The 19,261-nt window shown below is 44.4% G+C and overlaps 1 protein-coding gene across 1 annotated transcript in view; it reads right to left on the bottom strand.

Moving 5' to 3' along the window:
• Positions 1-19,261, bottom strand: part of KIAA0319L (KIAA0319 like) — a 29,992-nt gene that overhangs the window by 7,144 nt on the left and 3,587 nt on the right. The window contains exons 3-16 of the mRNA XM_053964487.1: positions 16,989-17,641; positions 11,724-11,997; positions 9,613-9,714; positions 8,622-8,719; positions 7,387-7,474; positions 6,276-6,368; positions 5,571-5,703; positions 4,470-4,698; positions 3,605-3,728; positions 2,931-3,063; positions 1,949-2,097; positions 1,505-1,656; positions 1,192-1,330; positions 705-864 (exon numbers count right to left, since the gene is read on the bottom strand). Of these exons, the coding sequence (XP_053820462.1) occupies positions 705-864; positions 1,192-1,330; positions 1,505-1,656; positions 1,949-2,097; positions 2,931-3,063; positions 3,605-3,728; positions 4,470-4,698; positions 5,571-5,703; positions 6,276-6,368; positions 7,387-7,474; positions 8,622-8,719; positions 9,613-9,714; positions 11,724-11,997; positions 16,989-17,641 (2,527 nt within the window). The remainder of the gene's footprint in view (positions 1-704; positions 865-1,191; positions 1,331-1,504; positions 1,657-1,948; positions 2,098-2,930; positions 3,064-3,604; positions 3,729-4,469; positions 4,699-5,570; positions 5,704-6,275; positions 6,369-7,386; positions 7,475-8,621; positions 8,720-9,612; positions 9,715-11,723; positions 11,998-16,988; positions 17,642-19,261) is intronic.

The raw sequence follows: 19,261 nt of genomic DNA, 5'->3' as shown, positions 1-19,261 counted from the left end.
GGCTTGTTGCCACTCTCCAGGCAGGCAACACCACCCTGACTTACAGCTCTGCTCAGCAGCCAACTTCCATGTGTACAGGAGAAATACAGTTTTCTGTAAACCAATTAGTAATCAAAATTAAGCTCTTCTATCTCTTCAAGCAGAAGTTACATTGGCTTTCAACATTTTTTCATACACAAAGTTGAAGCAGTTGTGCAGGCAATAAAGTTACTGCAGAATTAGTGGAAGATGTCCCTGCCTGTGGCTGTGTGGTCAGAACTGGATGATCTTTAAGGTCCCCTCCTACCCCAACCAGTCTGTGATTGTATGAACTACCAATTTGGCATGAAGGTGAGGAGGATTGTTACACACTCTGGTGTGTCATAAGTGTTTCAGCAAACTCCTGCACCAAGCCCCGTTACTTCTCCAGCTGCAGAACATCCCTTCACACAGTCTCCACAATTTTCAAAGAACAGAACAGATTTGTTTGTATTTTACAGGTTTGAGGTGAAAATACATCAGCAGCAGCAGTTTTCAAGGGCAGTGCACCATCTCCAGAAGGGCAAGATACTCAAGACCTGCTTGGCAACTCTGATCTGAGCAGGAATACCAACTTAAAGTAACAACTCCACATGTTCCAGTGATCCAATCTGCTTTCCAAGAGGCCTTGATTTTCCAAACCCTCAGGCAATTCCTCGCTGTGTACCCTCCCAGATGAATCCCACCTTTGTTCAGTGTATGGCTGGATCTTCTGCACGGTGATGTCTGAGTCGAGGACCCCCAGCAGCACCCCTATCTGCCGGATGAACATCCCCTTCTGCCGCTCCGTCAGCTGGCTCACATTCACATCCAGAATTATCTCCACCAGGTTATTCTTCCTAGGATCTAGAGAGAATGTAGACAGAACAGATCTCTAGAGTTTCTATTTAGCAGCCTGGGCACAAGGCAGGCTTTTAGCTATCTTTCCAGGATGTTTCTGATTTGAACACAGAACTACAGAGTGGCACTGTGGGAAAGCACACAGGTATGGCTTTCACAGGTAACAGAAGCAGTGAGAGTCAGCCCTCAAAAACCACAGGAAAACACAACCACATCTCCCAAAACTTCTGACATTTACAGGTCTAAACTGGACTAGATGACAAATTTTAATGCCTATATACTGTATGCAGAGGGCTGCAGGCAAATGTGGTACAGCACAAAACCCAGACTCACCAGGTTTGACCTCCACCGTGGTCCTTTCCACATCACTCTCTCCTTTGGCATCTGTTACTCTGAGGTGAAATGTGTAGGTCCCTTCTACCAGATTGGACAGGAGGAGGACAGGATGATGGTCTGAATTATTTAAGACTTCCTGGAACGCAGAACAAAGCAAGTATGAGGAAACAAAGGATCGAAGTAGTACCATGTATTGTCATATTTCAGGATATGACAGGGTAACAGCCCAAAAAGGAGCTTTGCATTTCCTCAGGAGCTCTCAACACTACCTTGCACTGATTTTTGTGATCCTTTACAAAAGAAAGCTCACCCCAGCTGCAGGACTCCCCTCGTCCCGGGTCCACAAGTAGCTGACAATCCCCTTATCATCAGAGGACTTTGATCCATCCAACTCTGCTGTGTTTGTGGGCAAGGTGATGACAACGTTACCAGCAATCTTTGCAATGGGCGGCTTGTTTATCTCTAAATAAACAGAGAGAAAGCACTTGGAGAAAGATCTTGCAATGCCCAATCAAAAATGACTGCATTAGATCTCCAGTGTACTCCGGAAATCCCTGTCTAACCCTAGGGAAGAGAAGGGATATACTGCAGGATTAAGCTGAAAATACCATTCCTCCAGAAAAGGGCAAATCTCAAGGCCACTTCGGTGCTCTCCACATTGTCTCCCTCCATTCCTTACTTTTATTGTGTCTCTGAACACGGGTTTTGCTGAACTGCTCAGAGGTTACCTGTGACTGAGCAGCTCTGCTCGTACCTTCCTTGACGATGACGTTGACGGAGCTTTGGCTCTGCAGGTTCCTCTCATCTTTCACTGTCAGAGTGAACTCATATGTCCCAACCTGGAGGCCTGTGACAGTGGCAATGCTGCTGTTGGCATTCTCCAGCTTCACACCATCTGGACCCCTAACCAAGACACAAGGGGTTTGGTTAGTTTTTGACCTTTTCCAGGGGTTTTGGTAAGTTTAAACTTTGCACTGAGCACTGGAGGCAACCTCGCTCCAAACAGGAGCCTGGAAATAATAGTCCATTATAAAAATCAAAATTATGTTCTCCAGTTACAGCAAGATAATCTAAAGAATAAGTGCAGGATCCAGAACAAAAAGCATAATTTCTGGCAGGTTGATGTTTTGGTTAATTTTAAACCAGAGGAACACTGATAACAGCACTTAGGTGGTGTTTACAAATAGTGGTGCTTTCAGCAGATTGGCTTGTGAACTGCACAATGAGCCAATTTTGTATTAAAAAAAAAGTGAAAAGCATTAACAGTCCTTCATTTCTAGGGCTTTGCACACACTTTGCATTAGCAGACAGAAAAAGCTACTGCAAGTTGCTCACAGGCTTTTTCCTGAATTCCCTAAAGCATTTCAGGGAATTTAGAGTTGGAAGAGAACTCTGCCTCCTTTAAACAAACTGCAAAAGCATTGAGTTAGGAGGCCCTGCTGTTGTTTGATTACAAGGGTCAGTCTCTCCATGAATCCAAGCCCAAACTGCACTGCTGTGAATGGAAACACAGCTGAGCCACACCAAGCTCAGAGTGGGAGCCAGGCCTAGAGGCGAAGGCAAAGCTATTTCTCATGCTCAAAGAAAACTCCACTTCTTTCCAATCCAACATAAATCCTTGTCTTATTCAGGTCACTGGTAATGCTTGTCAGGCCCCATGACTGAACACAAGGGAGGTGAGGGGGTGTTTTAAATGAAAGATTTGGATACACAAGAACATGGAAGGTGATACACACCGTGTTTTTTCCCAAAGAAAGAAGACTATCTTCTGGTCATCCGAGCTCTTGCTGCCATCTAGAGTGGTGCTGTCCACAGGAAGAGTCAATTCTTTATCTGGACCAGCATCTGCCTTTGGGGGCTTGTTGTTCTCTGGAAAAGAATGCAGGATTTCTCAAACACACACCATAAAGGTGAAGCTTAAAACATCACCATTAAGATTTTCTGCATGATCCCCAGTACATCCCTTGCCCACTACCTTGTACTCAGATAAAGTGAGGTTGAAAGCAGTTAAGAAATCCAATAATCATTTCATTCACACATCTGCAATAAAATGAGACTGAAAACTAGGAGTTCTGATTTTTGCTCTCATTCTCTCAGTACTGCTCCACTTTTCCCCTGTCCCAGGACCCAGAACTGTAGATAGACACAGCAGTTTGGAAATACAATCCTGCCTTTATTGTAGGAAAATATCAACTAGGTTACATTGTGTAAAACAAGAGAATGGCCCACAAAGGCAATATTACTACAAGCTTTCTTTTGCTCATTTATCAGCAATATACCAGCCCAGAATGTTCCTAAATCAGAGCAGCTTTTTTGAAAGTCACCTGAAAGATCTAGAGGTTGCTGACAGATTGCTGCTCACCTCCAACCCCTGGAAGGGAAGCAGCAACAGCAGGTAAAGGCAGCTTACCTGGCTGGACTATCACAGTGACCTCTGCAGTGGACTGGTGCCCAGCAGAATCAGTCACTATGAGCTGGTAGGTGTAATCACCTTCCTGCATTGCAGAGAGCTGCAAGACTGGTGTCCTCACACCCTGGGAGAAAAGATATTCACGGATTAAAAACAATCCTCATGCAGATGATGATGGACCAGAAGACTCTGATTCTAAAGTAACTATTACCAGCACGTTCTAGGGGGTTATTACCAACTCCTGCTATGGGAGCAGGAGTCTGTGCCACTTCAGCATGCAAAGCTCTTGCAGCTGAATTTATGCACACTACAAGGACACTGTTGTGGGACATAACAAGAGTAATGCCATACAAGCAAACCTTTAGGGATTTAATAGTTCCCAACTCCAGTAAAATCTCTGGGGAGCCCTGTGCGAATCTCACACATTGTGAACCCGATTCATGGACCTTCTTATTCTATAAATTTGACAGTAATAATCTTTAAAAGAAGAATGATGACACAGAAACAAGTTCCAACATTTACTGTCTAGCACTGAGGAGAGTCTGACCAGTATCAGCAAAATTTAGACTACAAGATTCAGCTCAAAAGTTCCCACCTCCCTCAATCCCCCTTCTTCAGCAGAATTTAAAACTGCATTGCTCAAGAAAGGAACAGGATGCCAGTGGTGAGGCTGGTGCACCAGCTCAGCCACTAAACCAATACCAGCTTCACACGGACTTAACTTTAAGCACATACTTAATCATCACACATCTGCTGTGTAGGATTCTAAAAGACATTTGCAAACACTCCAGTAAAACTGGTTTGATTATAGATAAAAACCCAGCTAGTGAGCACTCCAGGTGGAACTCTGGAGACCTGCACTGACCTGCATCTCCATCACCTTCCCTTTGCTGTTGGGGCTGAGCAGCCACTCGTAGCTGACGATGCTGTGGTCGTCCGTGCTCTGGTTGCCGTAGAGCGTGATGGAGTTCTGGGGCAGGGTGATCACCTGGTTTGGGCCAGCATTGGCCACTGGAGGATAATCCACTGCCTTCTTCACAGTCAGGTTGGCAGTGGTGGAGTTGCTGGCACCATCTGAGTCCACAACTGTTAGACTGAAGAGGAAAAAAAGAAGTGAAAGCACTGAGGAGTGATGGTGACCAGAGCTGAATACAGCCTTTTCTGAATAGAAACTTCCCCCAAATGTCCAATTATCAGCCTCAAAGTGATGCAAAGAATTCAACAGTCACAGCCATCTCTCACTTGAAATCTTACAATCAGTTCCAAGGTGAAACACAGAAGTGCATTACTAACCCACAAGTGTCCTGGACACAGCACATCCCCTCAGGTAGGCTGGTACCACAAAACACAACTGCTTTCTGCTAAATCTAGACCTGAACATGGATCTGATTAGTTCATCTGCAATAAACTGCTTAACAAGAAAGCAGTGCTCAGTAAGAGGTACTCCAGTTTATTCTACTTTAAATAGATCTGCTGATGCAGTGATGGACATCACACCAAAATACAGGCCAAAGGAAAAACACAGGACAAATACAAAAGTAAAATCAGTTACCACCTATTTCCCAGGTTGTGCATCAAACCATTAGGCCTCATTCTCTTATCTGAGACAAACACATTGCATTTAAAAAATGGATTTGAACACAGCATTTCTTCCTAAGCCTTTACCCAAAGGGTTTAGATTTGACATTTCAAGAGACATTTTGTAGCACTGACAGACCAGTCATCATCTTAACCAGGGCTACAAGTGAAGAATAAGAAGTAGCTGGACAGCTTAACTCTCCTCAAGTGCAAAGCTACAAAACTACTTGAAAGTGTAGGAGTGGAGAGAGGGAACATAACAAAATGGAGTTCTCTCCATGTTTTGTGTTGTTGTTTTTCTTTTTTTAACCAGATTAACACTTCAGGAATCTCATAGATTTCAGTCTTAAGGGATGAGAACTGATAGATTCTCCCAGGTGTGACCTACCTGAAAGTGTAATTCCCAGGTACCAGGTTGGTCAGTGTCAGTATGGGAGTATCACTGGAAACCTTCTCTTCCCGCAGGGGACCCTTCAGCTCTTCCCAGTGGTAGCTGATAATTTTATCATCATCAGTGCTTTCTGTTTCAGTAATTAAGGAAAACACACACACACAAGGAGTTGGAAAATGCTGCTTCACAGATTCCAATAGTCAGTCTCTACTTCTGTCCTGGGCTCAGTGGGCAAAGGTATTTTTGGTTGAAGTCCAGAGTCTCTGTGTGCTCAGACACCCAAACTGTAACAAATCAATGCTAGTTGGGGCTAAGACAACCTGAATTTGTATAAAGGAACTCCTGAAAAGCTCTAATGTGGGCCAGGATCACTAAAGGTGGTATGTCAGTAACTTACATGTTTGAAGTTTAGCCAAGAGCCCAGTAATTTTGACTGACAGTAATTTTTTTTTTTGATTCTAAGCAGCAACCTACAGAGCTTTTCCTTTTTTAGGAGATTGGCTCAGGCCAGTGCCCTTCAAAAGGAACATGGAGAGGTGCTGTTGTGTGTGTTCTGCTCTCCAGGCCAGAGAGGCTAATTCTTTTCAATGAATTGTGTTTGACAGTGTCACTGTTTCTCTTAAACTTTATGCAAAAGGCCAGCTCAGGACCAAGCACAAAGCAGCCCTGCTGGAAGCTGCACTTAAACCTGCAGGTACTCACTGCTGCCGTCGATAAGGGTGGAAATGGTTGGCAGGGAGATTTCCTGGAACTGTGGGGACACGATGGCAACAGGAGGCTGATTCACCCGGGGCTCTGCAACAACAACAACCCAGCTGTTACCATGACCCTACAGGCAGAAAGCCCTGGCCAAGGAACTGCAAAACTATCAGCAACAGTGATTTGTGCTTCCAGCACGTTCTACACCAGCTTGGGGAATCAATGCTACCAAAAGGGGGTTCAAACAGTGTGAAGGTGAACAGGCAGCACACCAGTGCTCTGGGAAGGCTGCACTGCATCAGTTTTTCCCTACTGGGTCAAGCACCTACAGCTTCTTGCCACAGTGTGGCTGCTGCTCTGAAAAGTGAAGGATTTTGGTGCATGCTGCCAGCTGCAAAGTCACTGCTTATAAGGAAATGATCAGCCACAGCAGCCAGAAGACCAGTTACACACTCTTGCCAATTTAGGGATTGCAAGAGCCCTTCTTTGCCTACAAAGCTTCTACAAGAAGTCTTGCTGAAGAGTGCAAAATGAAGGGGTTTTATTGACACCTTTGGCTGTCTCTTTACACAGGCCACCTAAAAAGTGAGGCAGTCAGCACAAGATGCTGTATCTCCACCAGCTCATCTGCAAACCACGTCTTACAATAAGGAATGAGATTTGACCTAACCCGCCTGTGGTTAGGAATGATATTCCTTATGGACAGGGAAGAAAGGAACCTCTAAAGGAGCTTCAAAGCTCTGGGTTCTCTTCAGTTTTTGCTCCTGCTGCTATAAGCTTTTTGTCAGACTGCAGCTAGTTTTTATAGAAGCAGTGGCTTTTCAGGGTGAGGTGTTTGCTGAGCACTTCCCTATCAGGATTAGAGCTCTTTTATCCAGTGGTTGGCTTGATAGAGTACAGCAAAAATAGCTGTGTGTTACCCATAGCTTCCCATCTTAGGAAATTATTTAATACATATATGTGTGTGTATATATATATATACACACACACATATTCAAGTTCACAGCACAATGAATTATCACCACAGTAAACCAAATGATCTAACCCCATGGTACAGCTGCCTTGGCATGTCAGAGACAGGTGAAGACAAGGAAAATCCAATCCCAGCACTCACTTGGATTCACTGTTACATTCACGTATCCCTCTCCGTGCGCGTTTTCCCCATCCACAACGACTTTGAACTCGTACAGGCCAACAGTGAGCTGGAAACAAACACAAAGGATTATTTACCTACAGGTTGGTGGCACCTTATCAGGACCTATTGGAAGGTCAAGTTCCTGTGCTTTGGCACAGGAGCACCCAGGCAATTGTGCCTCAGCCTCTGCATACACAGCAAAGGATGGTTTCCAGGCCAAAATGGTATTACACATATTTTAGTTTACAATGCAGAAACCAAAGACTCGTATTTCTCTCTGCCACAGGATTGTCAGTCAAGCTTTATTTTCCAGCAACAAAAGGCAAACAGAAGAGAGACAATAGAGATTAGTTCAGGTTGTCTGGCCACAGGAATCTGAACTAGCAGATTGCATTTGAGGTGAAAAAGGCTGCATGTAAGAAGAAAATCTCTTCTTGTGTGTTTTTATAAATGCAAGTGTTTCTTCTTTTCCTTCTAGGTGACATGAGCCAGGCAGTCACTTCTTCACCATCCACTGTTGAGCTAAAATGAGAGGGTGAGGGACCAAGTGCTGGATAACAATCTTGATACCCAGAAGGCTGAAGCCCTGACAGAGACCTGCACACTCCTTTCCAAAGGTTTGGCTCTGCATGATATCCTTACTAAAGCATGTAGATGTTTTTCTGAGTGCAGTGGAATCCAGGCTGCTCAAAGGAATGTCTCAAGTACAGAACTGCATATTCACAGTACTTAGAGTCATTTCCTTGTTAAGAATCCTCACGTGCAGGAACTGGCAACCCTTTCCCTGTTAAGAGCTTGTCTAAGAGCAGCAGCCAGGGACATGGCACGAGGCATTGCAAGGCTCTCGTTAATGGAAGCAGCAAGACCCTCTTCCAGAGGGCAGTACAAGGCTCAGACCTAAGCAGACTACCACACTGTTCCAGGAATATTCCCATCCCTTGTTACTGTTAAATTGTGCCATTTGTGTGCCTTGTCACACTGCTTGTAGGCAGCTTGTACCCCCTGAAATCAATTTCTTCCTTCCCTCGTGCCAGATCAATCTCCTTTTTCTAAGAGCCTCAGAAGAGGGCTTGCAGTCAAATGTTGGCTGCCTGCCCATCATGCAATTTCCTATTCATCCTGAAATCCCATACAGGTCTTTCCTGGCTGCTGGGGTCCTCATCTTCTCCACTTGGCATTTAACACAACAGGATAAGAAGTAGCCAAAGCTTTACCTTAGACAACTTCAGGGTCTGGGAGTGCTTCCCTGCCATTTCTCCACTGTAGTCTTTTGGATGAGTAATCAACTCCCACTCATAGGAATATGTGGTTCCTTAAAAAAAAGAAAAGGTCCAGATGTTTGTTTTCAAAGCCTGTCTTTCTTCCATGCTAAAGAACTGCAAAGGTATTAAACATTTACAAGGCACATTCTGCTGCACTGTGGAGAAATGAGACACAGCTTGGGCTGAGGCTTTTTGGGAATATACCCAGGAAAAGAGACAATCTGTGCTTCTAAACTCATTTACTCTGGAATCAAAACCCATCTTTCAGCCTCTAAGGCAATAAAGAGCTTTGGAACAATCACAGCTCCAGGATAATAAGAGAGAAAAGCCTTATCACATCCTCAGATCCTGCAGACGCAGGAATGCCAATTTTTGAACAGGAATGAATCAATCCCTGCTGTCGCACAACATGGAACACACCTGCCTCTACAGCTCCCACTGCCACAGTGGACAGAGTTAAGATAAGAACTTTAAAAATACCTTCCAACAATTTGCATGATTAAATGAGGAGTGTATAGAATGTGTTCCTCAGTAGGCAAATACCCCAATGCAGATTTTGATCACCTGCTAATACAGCTCAGTTCCTATCAGCAAATATCAAGAACAGATGCTAAAAATCCAATTCTTCCTCACACAGCACCCTGAGAACGTGCCATCTCTTCTCCCACCTCTTCCCACAACCTCCCAAACCCACTGGCTTTGCAGCACTTCCCATTTTTTTTGTGTCTCACTGTTTTCTCTGAGAGGCAGCACGAGGTAATAGCCGAGTATGAAAAATTTCCACAGCAAAGTGCTCTCTGACAAAAGACATTCTCAAGACTGCCCTTATTACGTGCCACACATAATGACTGTTTGCCTTTTCACATCCCAAGCCCTTTCACATCCCTGTTTGCCCTTTCACATCCCAATTCTGCCCTTAGCAGAATTCCCAGGGAAGCCTTACCAGCTGGTGGCTCAGGAAGCACAAATGCGTTCAACTGAACTTCATTCTTTGGCAGGGTCACTTCAACACTGTCTCCAGCAGAAACCACCAGCTCCTTCATAGCTGAAAAGGACAAACACAGAATTGGAGAGGAACAGGAAAAAAATATCCACCTTGGTTTCAGTTTATGGAATAAACCCCAGCTACAAATGATGATGTATTTTGTGAACATCCTGTTCTTTAAGAGACCTCCCATTTCAGGTTTTGCTCTCCTTGTCAATGTAAAAGCACTAATGGGGGTTTACAATTTTTAGACAAGCCCAAAATTACTCAGTCACCTCTCTCTTTGCAGACACTGTGCTGAAACGTGGCCCTTGGGCCCTGCACAGGGGAGTCTCCTCACCCAGGTCCAGCAGGATGGGAAGGGTTTTACTTGACAGCTTTTTGGCAGAGGACTCGGCTTCAGGCTCATGGCACAGCAAGACAAACACTGCTACTTCCAAACTGCAATTCCAGAGCTTCACAAATATATAAAGAATCCACAGAATTTCTTTTTTGAAAAACTGCTTGAGGGCTAAGAGAATTTTTTTAAACTTGCACAGCTGCCACACTGGGTATGGAAGCTCAAGGTACAAACCTGGTCCTTTTATTTTTATTTTCTTTTCCACCCCTGCTCAAGAATTTTCTTGCCATTCCATTTCAAATAAACTGACAGGTTGCTTTGAAAGACTACGGGGTAACCTTGAAAACTATGGCCACAGACATATTTTTTCCTGCTTTTTGTTAGCATTAAGATAACCAGAAAGTTCAACACATCTCTTAAAAACACCTCTTGGCCTCCTCATCTCTCCCCTCCCTTCCCATTTGCTTTATATTTGTCTTTTTATTATTGGTCTGGGAATTATGCATAAAAAAATATTCTTTCTTTAGTTTTACCCTGTCAAAGACAATGTTTCAGAGGTATGCACAAAAAATCCAAGTTTAAAAAATGAGAAAAAAGGACCTTAGACATTCACCTATTCCCCACCTTTATTATCTATTATTTATCTATCTTCCAATTTTAATAACTAGTGGAATGAACCACCTTTTTTTTTCCCCTCTCAAATACTCCATCAGTCTTTCACCTTCAAAGAGTTCCAAGGCAAAAAGCAATCAGATCTCATTAGGAAATAATAAAAACAAAACCCAGACAAACAGATAAAAAACCTTGGAAAAACCAGTCTTTCCATCATCTTTGCATTGGTTAGCAAAACCAGGAGGTCCTGACTATATTAGTCTTCCCAGACAAACCAATGAAGATGTTTAAAACATATTTTCCAGTTTTAGCTGGGGTAAACCCTTAAAAAAAAAAAAAAGAAAACATTAACTTGTCAGCACAAGCAGCCAATGAGCTTCCTGCCAAAACCATCTTTGGATGCAGTGCTTCCCTTACACTTTCCATTTGTTCCCTTGTAAGGGAAAGGAACCCTAAATTCAGAAGAAATTCAGCTGTGAATGCTTGAGCACACTGGATTAAGTGAATTCTGAGACAGCACACGAGCAGTACACGCCATTCCCTGTGCGTAGCCATCCCTACAGGGAGAGCTGAGGGAACAGAGCTGCCAAAGGGCATTTGGGCCTTTATGCATTTTCAACAGTCTGTTTTAGGAAACACCAGTGTGAACAGAAACATCACCACGCTGCAAAGCAAAGCTTTGGGCTAACAGCCAAGTACACTGTTCTCCACGGCTGAACTGTGCAGTGACACTTCAGGGACAGAAAATAATCAGTTACACCCTTTTTTGAGCACACATTAAGATTTCTGCTCGATTTGATGGATAGCAGCATGCCAAAGCTACTGGAAAAACACTTCCCAGGACTCTGCCCTGCATCACATCTCAGCCTTCACTTTGGGAATTAAGATATCCCCATTAATTCCCAGCTGTCCTCACAAGCAATGGTCACATGCAGATTTATGATGCTCAAGTCCCATTCCAGACCTTAAGAGTTACTGAGCTCTGACAGCAAGTGTGCTGACACAGATGCCTCAGTATTTTCTCCAAGGTACCATAATTATCTCCTATTTTTCCACACTGCTGTGGCTTGAAAAAGCCTGAGCAGGTGACATTTGCTGGTGCCCTGCAAGTCCTCACCTGGGGTGGTGGCAGCAGTGCTTGGGGCTGCAGCAGTGCTGCTCTGGGCTGTAGGAACACTGCCATTTGTGGGGACTCCACTGGGCACAGAAGTCGCTGCCTGTGCCTTTGCTGTGCTTTTCACAGGCACGGGGCTGGCTGTGGGAAACTGAGGATGGGCATCATCAGGCTGCCCAGGCTTCTCAGTCTTCCCTGGAGCTGTCAGGTCCAGTGCCACAGGGCTGGAGAACGTAGCCAGCACTGATGATTCTGGTGCAGATGTTCCTGTGTGGATCTGTAAAGGAAGAAGTTGTCTGAGTTTGACCTGAACACTGAATGGAAGTTTTAAGTTGCCTTTCTCCTCCTCCACGGTTAGGGAGGCTGAAAAATCCCTGGTTTGCTTTTCCAGAAGCAGGAATTTTTACAGCTTCCCCTTCTCTCTTCTGAAGTGTTTCTCCATGTTCTTCCTCCACAGCAGACAGGCCATTTCTACCCCAGCTGAACACCAGCTAACACCAGATTTAGCTACAGCATTTAAGTACCAAGGCTATTGATGTGGCAAATAGAAGACAAAATCCAGGTTCAAAACTGCAGTGAGTGGAGCTAAAAGAACAGAAAGGTGGGATAGGACAGACCCTGACGACAGGGACCACAAACTGGGGTTCATTTACTCTGGCTGTGATTTCCTTTTCCTGAAGCCATACAATTGGCCAACATGAAGCAGGAGGATTGCAGTGGCATTTTTATGTAATAACTGAATTGTTACAGCAAGAGGAAATTTATTTTGGAATCACTCTTCAAAGCAAGGTGAGCTGACACACACAGCTCCCTGCGTGCCTGCCCCGGGAGATGCTGCTGGGGCAGGGAGAGGAGCTGGAGGGCACAAAGAGTGCTCACATCCACACAGGATGAGCCACTTGATTGAAAATAATCAGAGTGGCAGCAACAATTTCCTTTCTTTTATCAGAAAATTCCTTTTACCTAGCCCCATTCCAGTTCCTAGCCTGCCAGGCCATACTCTTGACAATTTACCCTCCACAGTGAAGTCCATGTGTGTAGCACGTTCTTTTTTTTTTTTTAGCTAACTCTATTTTGAGAGCATCTGCTAAATATTTAAAATGGAGCAATTTACCATCTTTGACTCAGAAAGTGCTTTGGAGATAGATTTCCCACCACTACTCCCCATTAGAGGAGTGATTAAAAGTTCTTATTGGGGGAAAATATACTCAAGCTTTTAGACCATGCTGTTGGCATTCAGTCCAGGAAACAGGAACTGGGAAAACACTCCAGACCATGGTGGGCAACATCCTTGTCAGTAAATGGGCTGCTTACAACCAACTAAATGTTGGTTGTAAAAATAAAGCTGTGCTGCCCACACTGAACAACCAGCCAAGCCAGGAGCAGCACTGGAGGCAGTGAGAGCTTCTCTGAAAGGTTTTGTTTCAGCCTTGGGCAAATAATTTCCTCTCACCATAGCTCACTTTGCTCACAGAATGTAAAACAATTGGTGGATTAACATCTGAACTTTATGTACCAAAGAATCAAACACTATTTGTTAGACAAAAGTTGTCTTCCTTTAATTGGTTACTTGCTATTGGGCTTACTTAAACAAAAGTACGGATTCTTTGGAATCCATGCAGGAAAAATCTGGCATGCTGCTCTTCCTCAGTGGCCTCAGGACAGCTGGATGTCCCAAGCTGTATCATCTTCCACCCACTGACAACTGCAAAGGGCACTGACTCCCTTTCCTCAAGATAAAGTTTGAAATGCTGGCAGGAGAAAGAGAGGAACAGCCAGGCAGGAATTCAAGTGAGACAGACTCTTTAGGAAAGGCACAGGAGTAGAATGTTCCCATGACTCCCTACCACTATGGGAAGCCACTTTTTACTTAGGAATCAACTCAGAAGGGTCACAAGAACAAGAGTCACAAACAACACACAGGAGATCCACATTCACCTGCAGGCCACAGCAGAGTCCCCACTTTGCTTGGCAGTATTTCTAGTGAGCTGAATGCTTTCTTGACTCACTTTTAATTCCCAAAAAAAAACCCCACTTTACAGTTAAGAGAGATCCTCTTCCTTCCAAAAATCTTCAGGATGAATTGACAGCCAAATGTCTGTGGAGAGCTCGAATTAGATAAGCTTTGCCTGGGGCAACACAACAGTCAAAAATGCCTCTAATGCTTGCAAGCTGAGACATTTCTTATCTTTGCTCCATAACTCTGAATTCTTTAAAGCAAAGAACAGATTATTTTATTCTTGGGGATAAGTGACAAGGAGACTAGAAGTTTGCCAGCTGTCCTATCTTATTAGCTTAGAAAATAGAGAGGAGTGACACATTGGCCTGAGTCAACACAGGAGCCTCAGACAATTTTGATTCCACCCCTAAATGCCTTTGGCCTGAGACAAATAACCCAGTGTCCTTGTCTGAGAGTCCCATGTCTGCTAGAGGGACTAGAGCAGCCCTGTGCATCAGAATTCACACTGAGCCAAAGTTACTTGAGAGAAAAATACCTCTGTTCTGGAATTTTCTTTTCTCTTTGAATTTAGATAGGCCTGGTCTGAATTTACAAAATGGGCCCTTTTCAGCTTAGACGGTGTCCTTGCTGTCTGCAGTATCTGCATATCTGTGAAGACTCTTAAGACACTAAAATGTGGGTAACGTCACAAACCATTACAGAGTTAGTGCTGGTGGTAAAGAGAGACATTTCCTTGTCCCTTGTGGATGAAAAGCTTGCAGGAAATGTGACTGCATGAGCCAAACAGCAGGCTTGATGTGAGGGCAGGAATGAGTTCTCTGGCTCTGTTGCAACACTCCTGCTCCAGCCTTTCCCAGTCTGCCTGCAGAGCTGCTGCAGTGCTGCAGCAGCCCTGCTCATCAGCAGTGCTGCACTCAAATGCTTCTCCTGACTGGCCACTAAATGTGTGCCTGTATTTTAAAATTGACGAGGAATTTTACAACAAGACAGAAAAAACCTGGTGCCTGGAAAATGTCACTCACTTTAATGAAAAAGTACCAATCTCCCTTAGTTAAGGGCTGATGAGCAGGGTGCACTGTGGTTTATTCTGGTTCCGTAGCATGGATACAGTAAAACCAGGAATTAATGCTCACTGCACATTAGCAAATGCCATTGCAGATGGCTGTGGAGCCATCAGAACTGCAAGAGGAAAATTAAAACCCACAGAGGCAATGTTTTCCAAAACTATCATTTTCCTTCTCTCTGAGCTTGCAAGACCAAAGGGAACTATTTGCCTTCCATACATTCAATGCTCAGCAGCAGCAGAAAAGAAAAAGCACTTTGATTTCAAGTACCTTTTCCTACTTCAGGTGTTTGATGCTCTCAGGTATGAACAGCCAGTACTGTCCTCATCTTCCAACCCTTCCTAAAGAACAGCATTAAACACCCAGCCATGTGCTCCATGGATTGGGCCAAATGTAGCCCAAGAGAAATTCTACTGATTTCAGCATGGGTGCAACTTTATTTTGGTCCAGAACTAACCCAGCTTGGAATACCTCCCTCCTGGAAGGTCTGCCCATGTCCCAAGAACACAGCCCCCAATGTTGTATCCTTGGCTCACATTAAACTGCTCTTGGATTTGAAGTGCAAGGACAGCTGCAGAGCTGGCTTTGCATTTTGCAGGTGAAGTTGGATGGTTCAATAATCCCAGAATTAGCCCAGGTGGGTATTTTAATTCTTCCTTCTCCTCAAAAACTACATCCTAAACATCAAAAATGCAAATGCCAGGAATTCCATCACGTCACTATATTTTAGTAAAAGGTTTTTATTTTTATGAACTTGCATTTCGCTAAGACACATGGACTTTCTTATTAGCAAAAATCATCAAAGGAGAGTAAAAACCTTTCCCCAGCACACATCCTACAGTGCACATTAATGACAATGGGAGCACTTCCTAAAGATGGGAAATCCTGCATGTTCAGCAACATTCAGAAGCTGATTAATCAGTGTAATTTAATATTTGCAACCAGTTTACTAGACACATATTGGACAGCAATAGCAGGATAACCTGGAAAGCAAAACTGCAAAAAGAACAAGCAGGGAGAGGTAAAAGCTGCTCCCCAAGAGCAAGAGAAGACATTTCAGAGTGGCTGCAAAGACATCTCCTCACACATGTGACAGCTGAGAGAATGGGGTCACCATGCTCAGCTCAACTGCTAGGAGGAAGAAAGAACAGGGAGAGTGGAAATGCTGCAGCATTGCAGGGGAGAGAGAAATCTGAGCTCAAGTCAGCCTCAAATGCTGGTGGGGGGGGTCTGGAAAATCAAACATTTGTCAAGTTTTAGTGCCTGGTTTCACATGTCACCAGGCTGCCCGGGAGCCCTCAGCAGCGTCCCTTGGCTGCTCGCCACATCCTGCTCCAGGGTGGTGGCTCAGGCAGTCACAGCCCTACCTGCAACCAGGATTTGAAAACTTCAGTCTTTTCCAGAACCAGAGGCACCAGCTTTGTACAGAGCCAAATCCCTGAAACATGGCAAAAGCTATTTCAGGAGCAGTTTAACAAAGCAGAATTATATTTCACCATCAGGAGTGCACAAGCATTTTTGAGATAAGGCTCAAAAAATCATTTGCAGATGTAAAAATACAAACATCGCTTAACAATTCAAATGTGCCAAATTCTCTGTAACATCATGATGTACTGGCTTAACACTGTATGTATTTGGAGAAGAGACTAAACTGATTTCATTCACCCAGTGCCAAGGTAAGCTCTGGAGGATTTGAGAAACTGGAGCACTCTTCAAAAAAGAGAACATTTGGAATTAAGATGCCAACTCAAGCGAGCAGATTGACATCCAAGTACACTGTGAGCTCACTGCATGACTCTATAAAATAATGTATTTAACTGCCTTGATTCAGCATTTAAATGAAAGCAGCTTTTTTTATTGTGTGGCTCTGAACAGGTACTTTCACAGGTAACAGTTTTCAGCTCCCAGACAATTCCCACTGACATGTCACCTTTCCTTCTCATCTGGCAAGCACACTGTGTGATTATACAGAGGATAAGCATTATCATAGACTCCATCCTGCCTCACCTTCCCACTTCAACACTGTTTATCCCAATTAAGAAAAGGAGGGGAAAAACCTACCCCAAAACCCAAACAAAACCCCATACCACTGGCCATACCTTGTTGATAGGAGGCTGAAAACTGGTAACCTGAAAAGGTATCCCATCACTGGGCAGTTCCAAGCCAAAGAATCAACCTAAAGCCAGACTGAGGAGGGGGACAGCTGTTCCAGACAGCCCCACCCCAGCCCCAGCAACCACTTACCTGGGGCAAGTCACCATTGGCATCCTGTGACCTGTTCACATTATTGCTCTTAGCAGGGAGCGGGCTTCTGGGGTTCAGTTCTCTTGGATTCTGTCCATTTTTCAGCAAGTCTTGCTTTTGTTTTTCCTTCTCAGAAGCAGCTCTGCCTGCCACTAAGTGCCTCAGGACCTGATCCTTCAAGCGCTCTGTTTTGCTTCTGCTGCTTCTGGAGTTCTCTGGCAGATCCCTTCTCAGGAGCTGCACCCTGTTACCTGCCAAATTCCACTTCTGGAATGATCTCCGCAGTCTTTTCTTCCTCTGGACAGGGATGTCCCAGTCCGACCACTTGTGACTCCAAGTCTTCATGTCACTTTCCATATGGAAGTTTAACAAGTGCTCTGTGCTTTTTGATTTCTTTAGAAACACCAAAACAGAATCTGAAAAGCCAGTCTTGTTGGCCTGACACGTGCCAGGCATGGTGCAGTTCACCTGGATGCACATATTTTCCAAGAACCAAAAGGCATCACAGGTGGGGTGCTGGCAGCAAGTGGTCTGACAGGAGCTCAGAGTATGGAACCCTTCCAGAAGCTGCAAATGGTGACCTGCCCACCATCTCAAACGGCCGCCGAGCAGGATCCTCCCCAGCTCGCATTTAGATCCATTCCAGTTTGCATCTGGGAAAAAAGGAGGGAAGACAAACAGGCAATTCTCTTCAAAGCAGTGAATAATAGATCTCATCACTATTGTTAAGATGAATTTGGGGCAGAGGAATAAAGCAGGAGAGAGACACAGGAAAGTAACTGTCACTTCTCAGAATCTCTACCTAGCCTCACTATCCAGTACTCACACAAAATTTTAAGGAGCAATCTGCTCCTCCTACCTAAGCCACCACCACCCTTTCCAACAGGGATGGAGAAGCAGAAGTGAAGACAGAAATGGTCCTGTTGCAGAGGAGCCCATAATGCCCACACCGAGCAGCTGGACCCAGAAATCCCAAGCACAGTTCTTTAACCAGTTATGGCCTTGCCTCTCTGCCCAGAGTAGTCTGCTTAGAAGGAAAACACTGTGAACAGTGGCACTGGCCTGGTGAACAGTACAGAGGCATTTTTAACTCTTCCACGCTGATATTTGACATCAGTTGCTTATTCTGACTGAATCTGCTCCACTTGGGAAGTTGTTAACAGTTTCCAGAAAAGAGTTCTGCAAGGCAAAGCCTTGCCACCCACCCTGCCATAGTGTTTTTCATTAAAAACCCTCAAACATTTGACATAATTTCAGTTAAGAGTCAAGTTACTTAAGGTCTCAGCTCTGCAGTAAAGCAGCAACTGCTTTGCATATAGATTCTTTTTTTCTTAGCATGAAAAATTTGAGTGCTTGTAGGGATCAATGGATTAAAGGCTTCTAAAATTCAGAGCTCTGCAGATTAAGGACTCCCTAAAAATAGCCTAATGACCTATGGGACTGTTACACTGTGCTGTGTTCAGCATCCAAGCAATAATAGGTCATTGGAAGATTACTTTACAAACAGTGTTGCTGGACTGGGAGGTTGTGCAACTGGAGAATATGCTCCAGATCTGGCTCCCTCCCTGTCAAGAATGAAGTTCTTGAATGCAACACAAACTGGAAACATTTTTCTCCATTAAAATAAAGTCTGAATTTAAATTACAATATCCAGACTGAGAATGAACTCGAGTTTAGTGACCAAGTCATGGGGGACAGAGCTCCCTGTGGGTGTCTGAACCCACCTCTGTGCAGAAGGGGGAAAAGCTTCTCACTCGAGCAATGAAACGTGTAAAGGAAACTCTGCAAATGCTCAACAGCAAGAAAAATTGACATCAGCACCTTTAAAAATCTCAGCATCCTCATCACACCTCATCACACCTGAAATGCCTGCACTGCCAGTCCTTGGCACCACTGTCACAGTCACAGGCAGGGACAAGCTCATGGCACCAACCTGATGGGGCTGGAGTTAGAACAGAATGTGTGTACACACCAAACCCATGTGTATGCACACACCCTCTCTCCAGACTCGGAGAAACAATAACAAATCAAAGAATTACACCATTCCTGAGAATTTCAACAGGATCTCATCCACTCAGATTTACATTTTGCCTGTAAAATTCCCTTTCTGTTAAAGGTGAATCACTGTTGCTGTGCATGAGGGAAATGTGCTGCTTCCCACATTCCTAAAATCCTTCCTCCTCCTCCTCCACCACTGCTCATCCATCTCTCTTCATGTGTCAGGCCTGGCTCACACATACCACTCAAATTAAGGCTTGATATGGAAGCAGTGA

Source organism: Vidua chalybeata, chromosome 25 (assembly GCF_026979565.1).
Source record: "Vidua chalybeata isolate OUT-0048 chromosome 25, bVidCha1 merged haplotype, whole genome shotgun sequence".
Classification (NCBI taxonomy): domain Eukaryota; kingdom Metazoa; phylum Chordata; class Aves; order Passeriformes; family Viduidae; genus Vidua; species Vidua chalybeata.
Note: the sequence above shows the minus strand (reverse complement) of the source record. Positions and strands in the feature narration are given on the sequence as shown.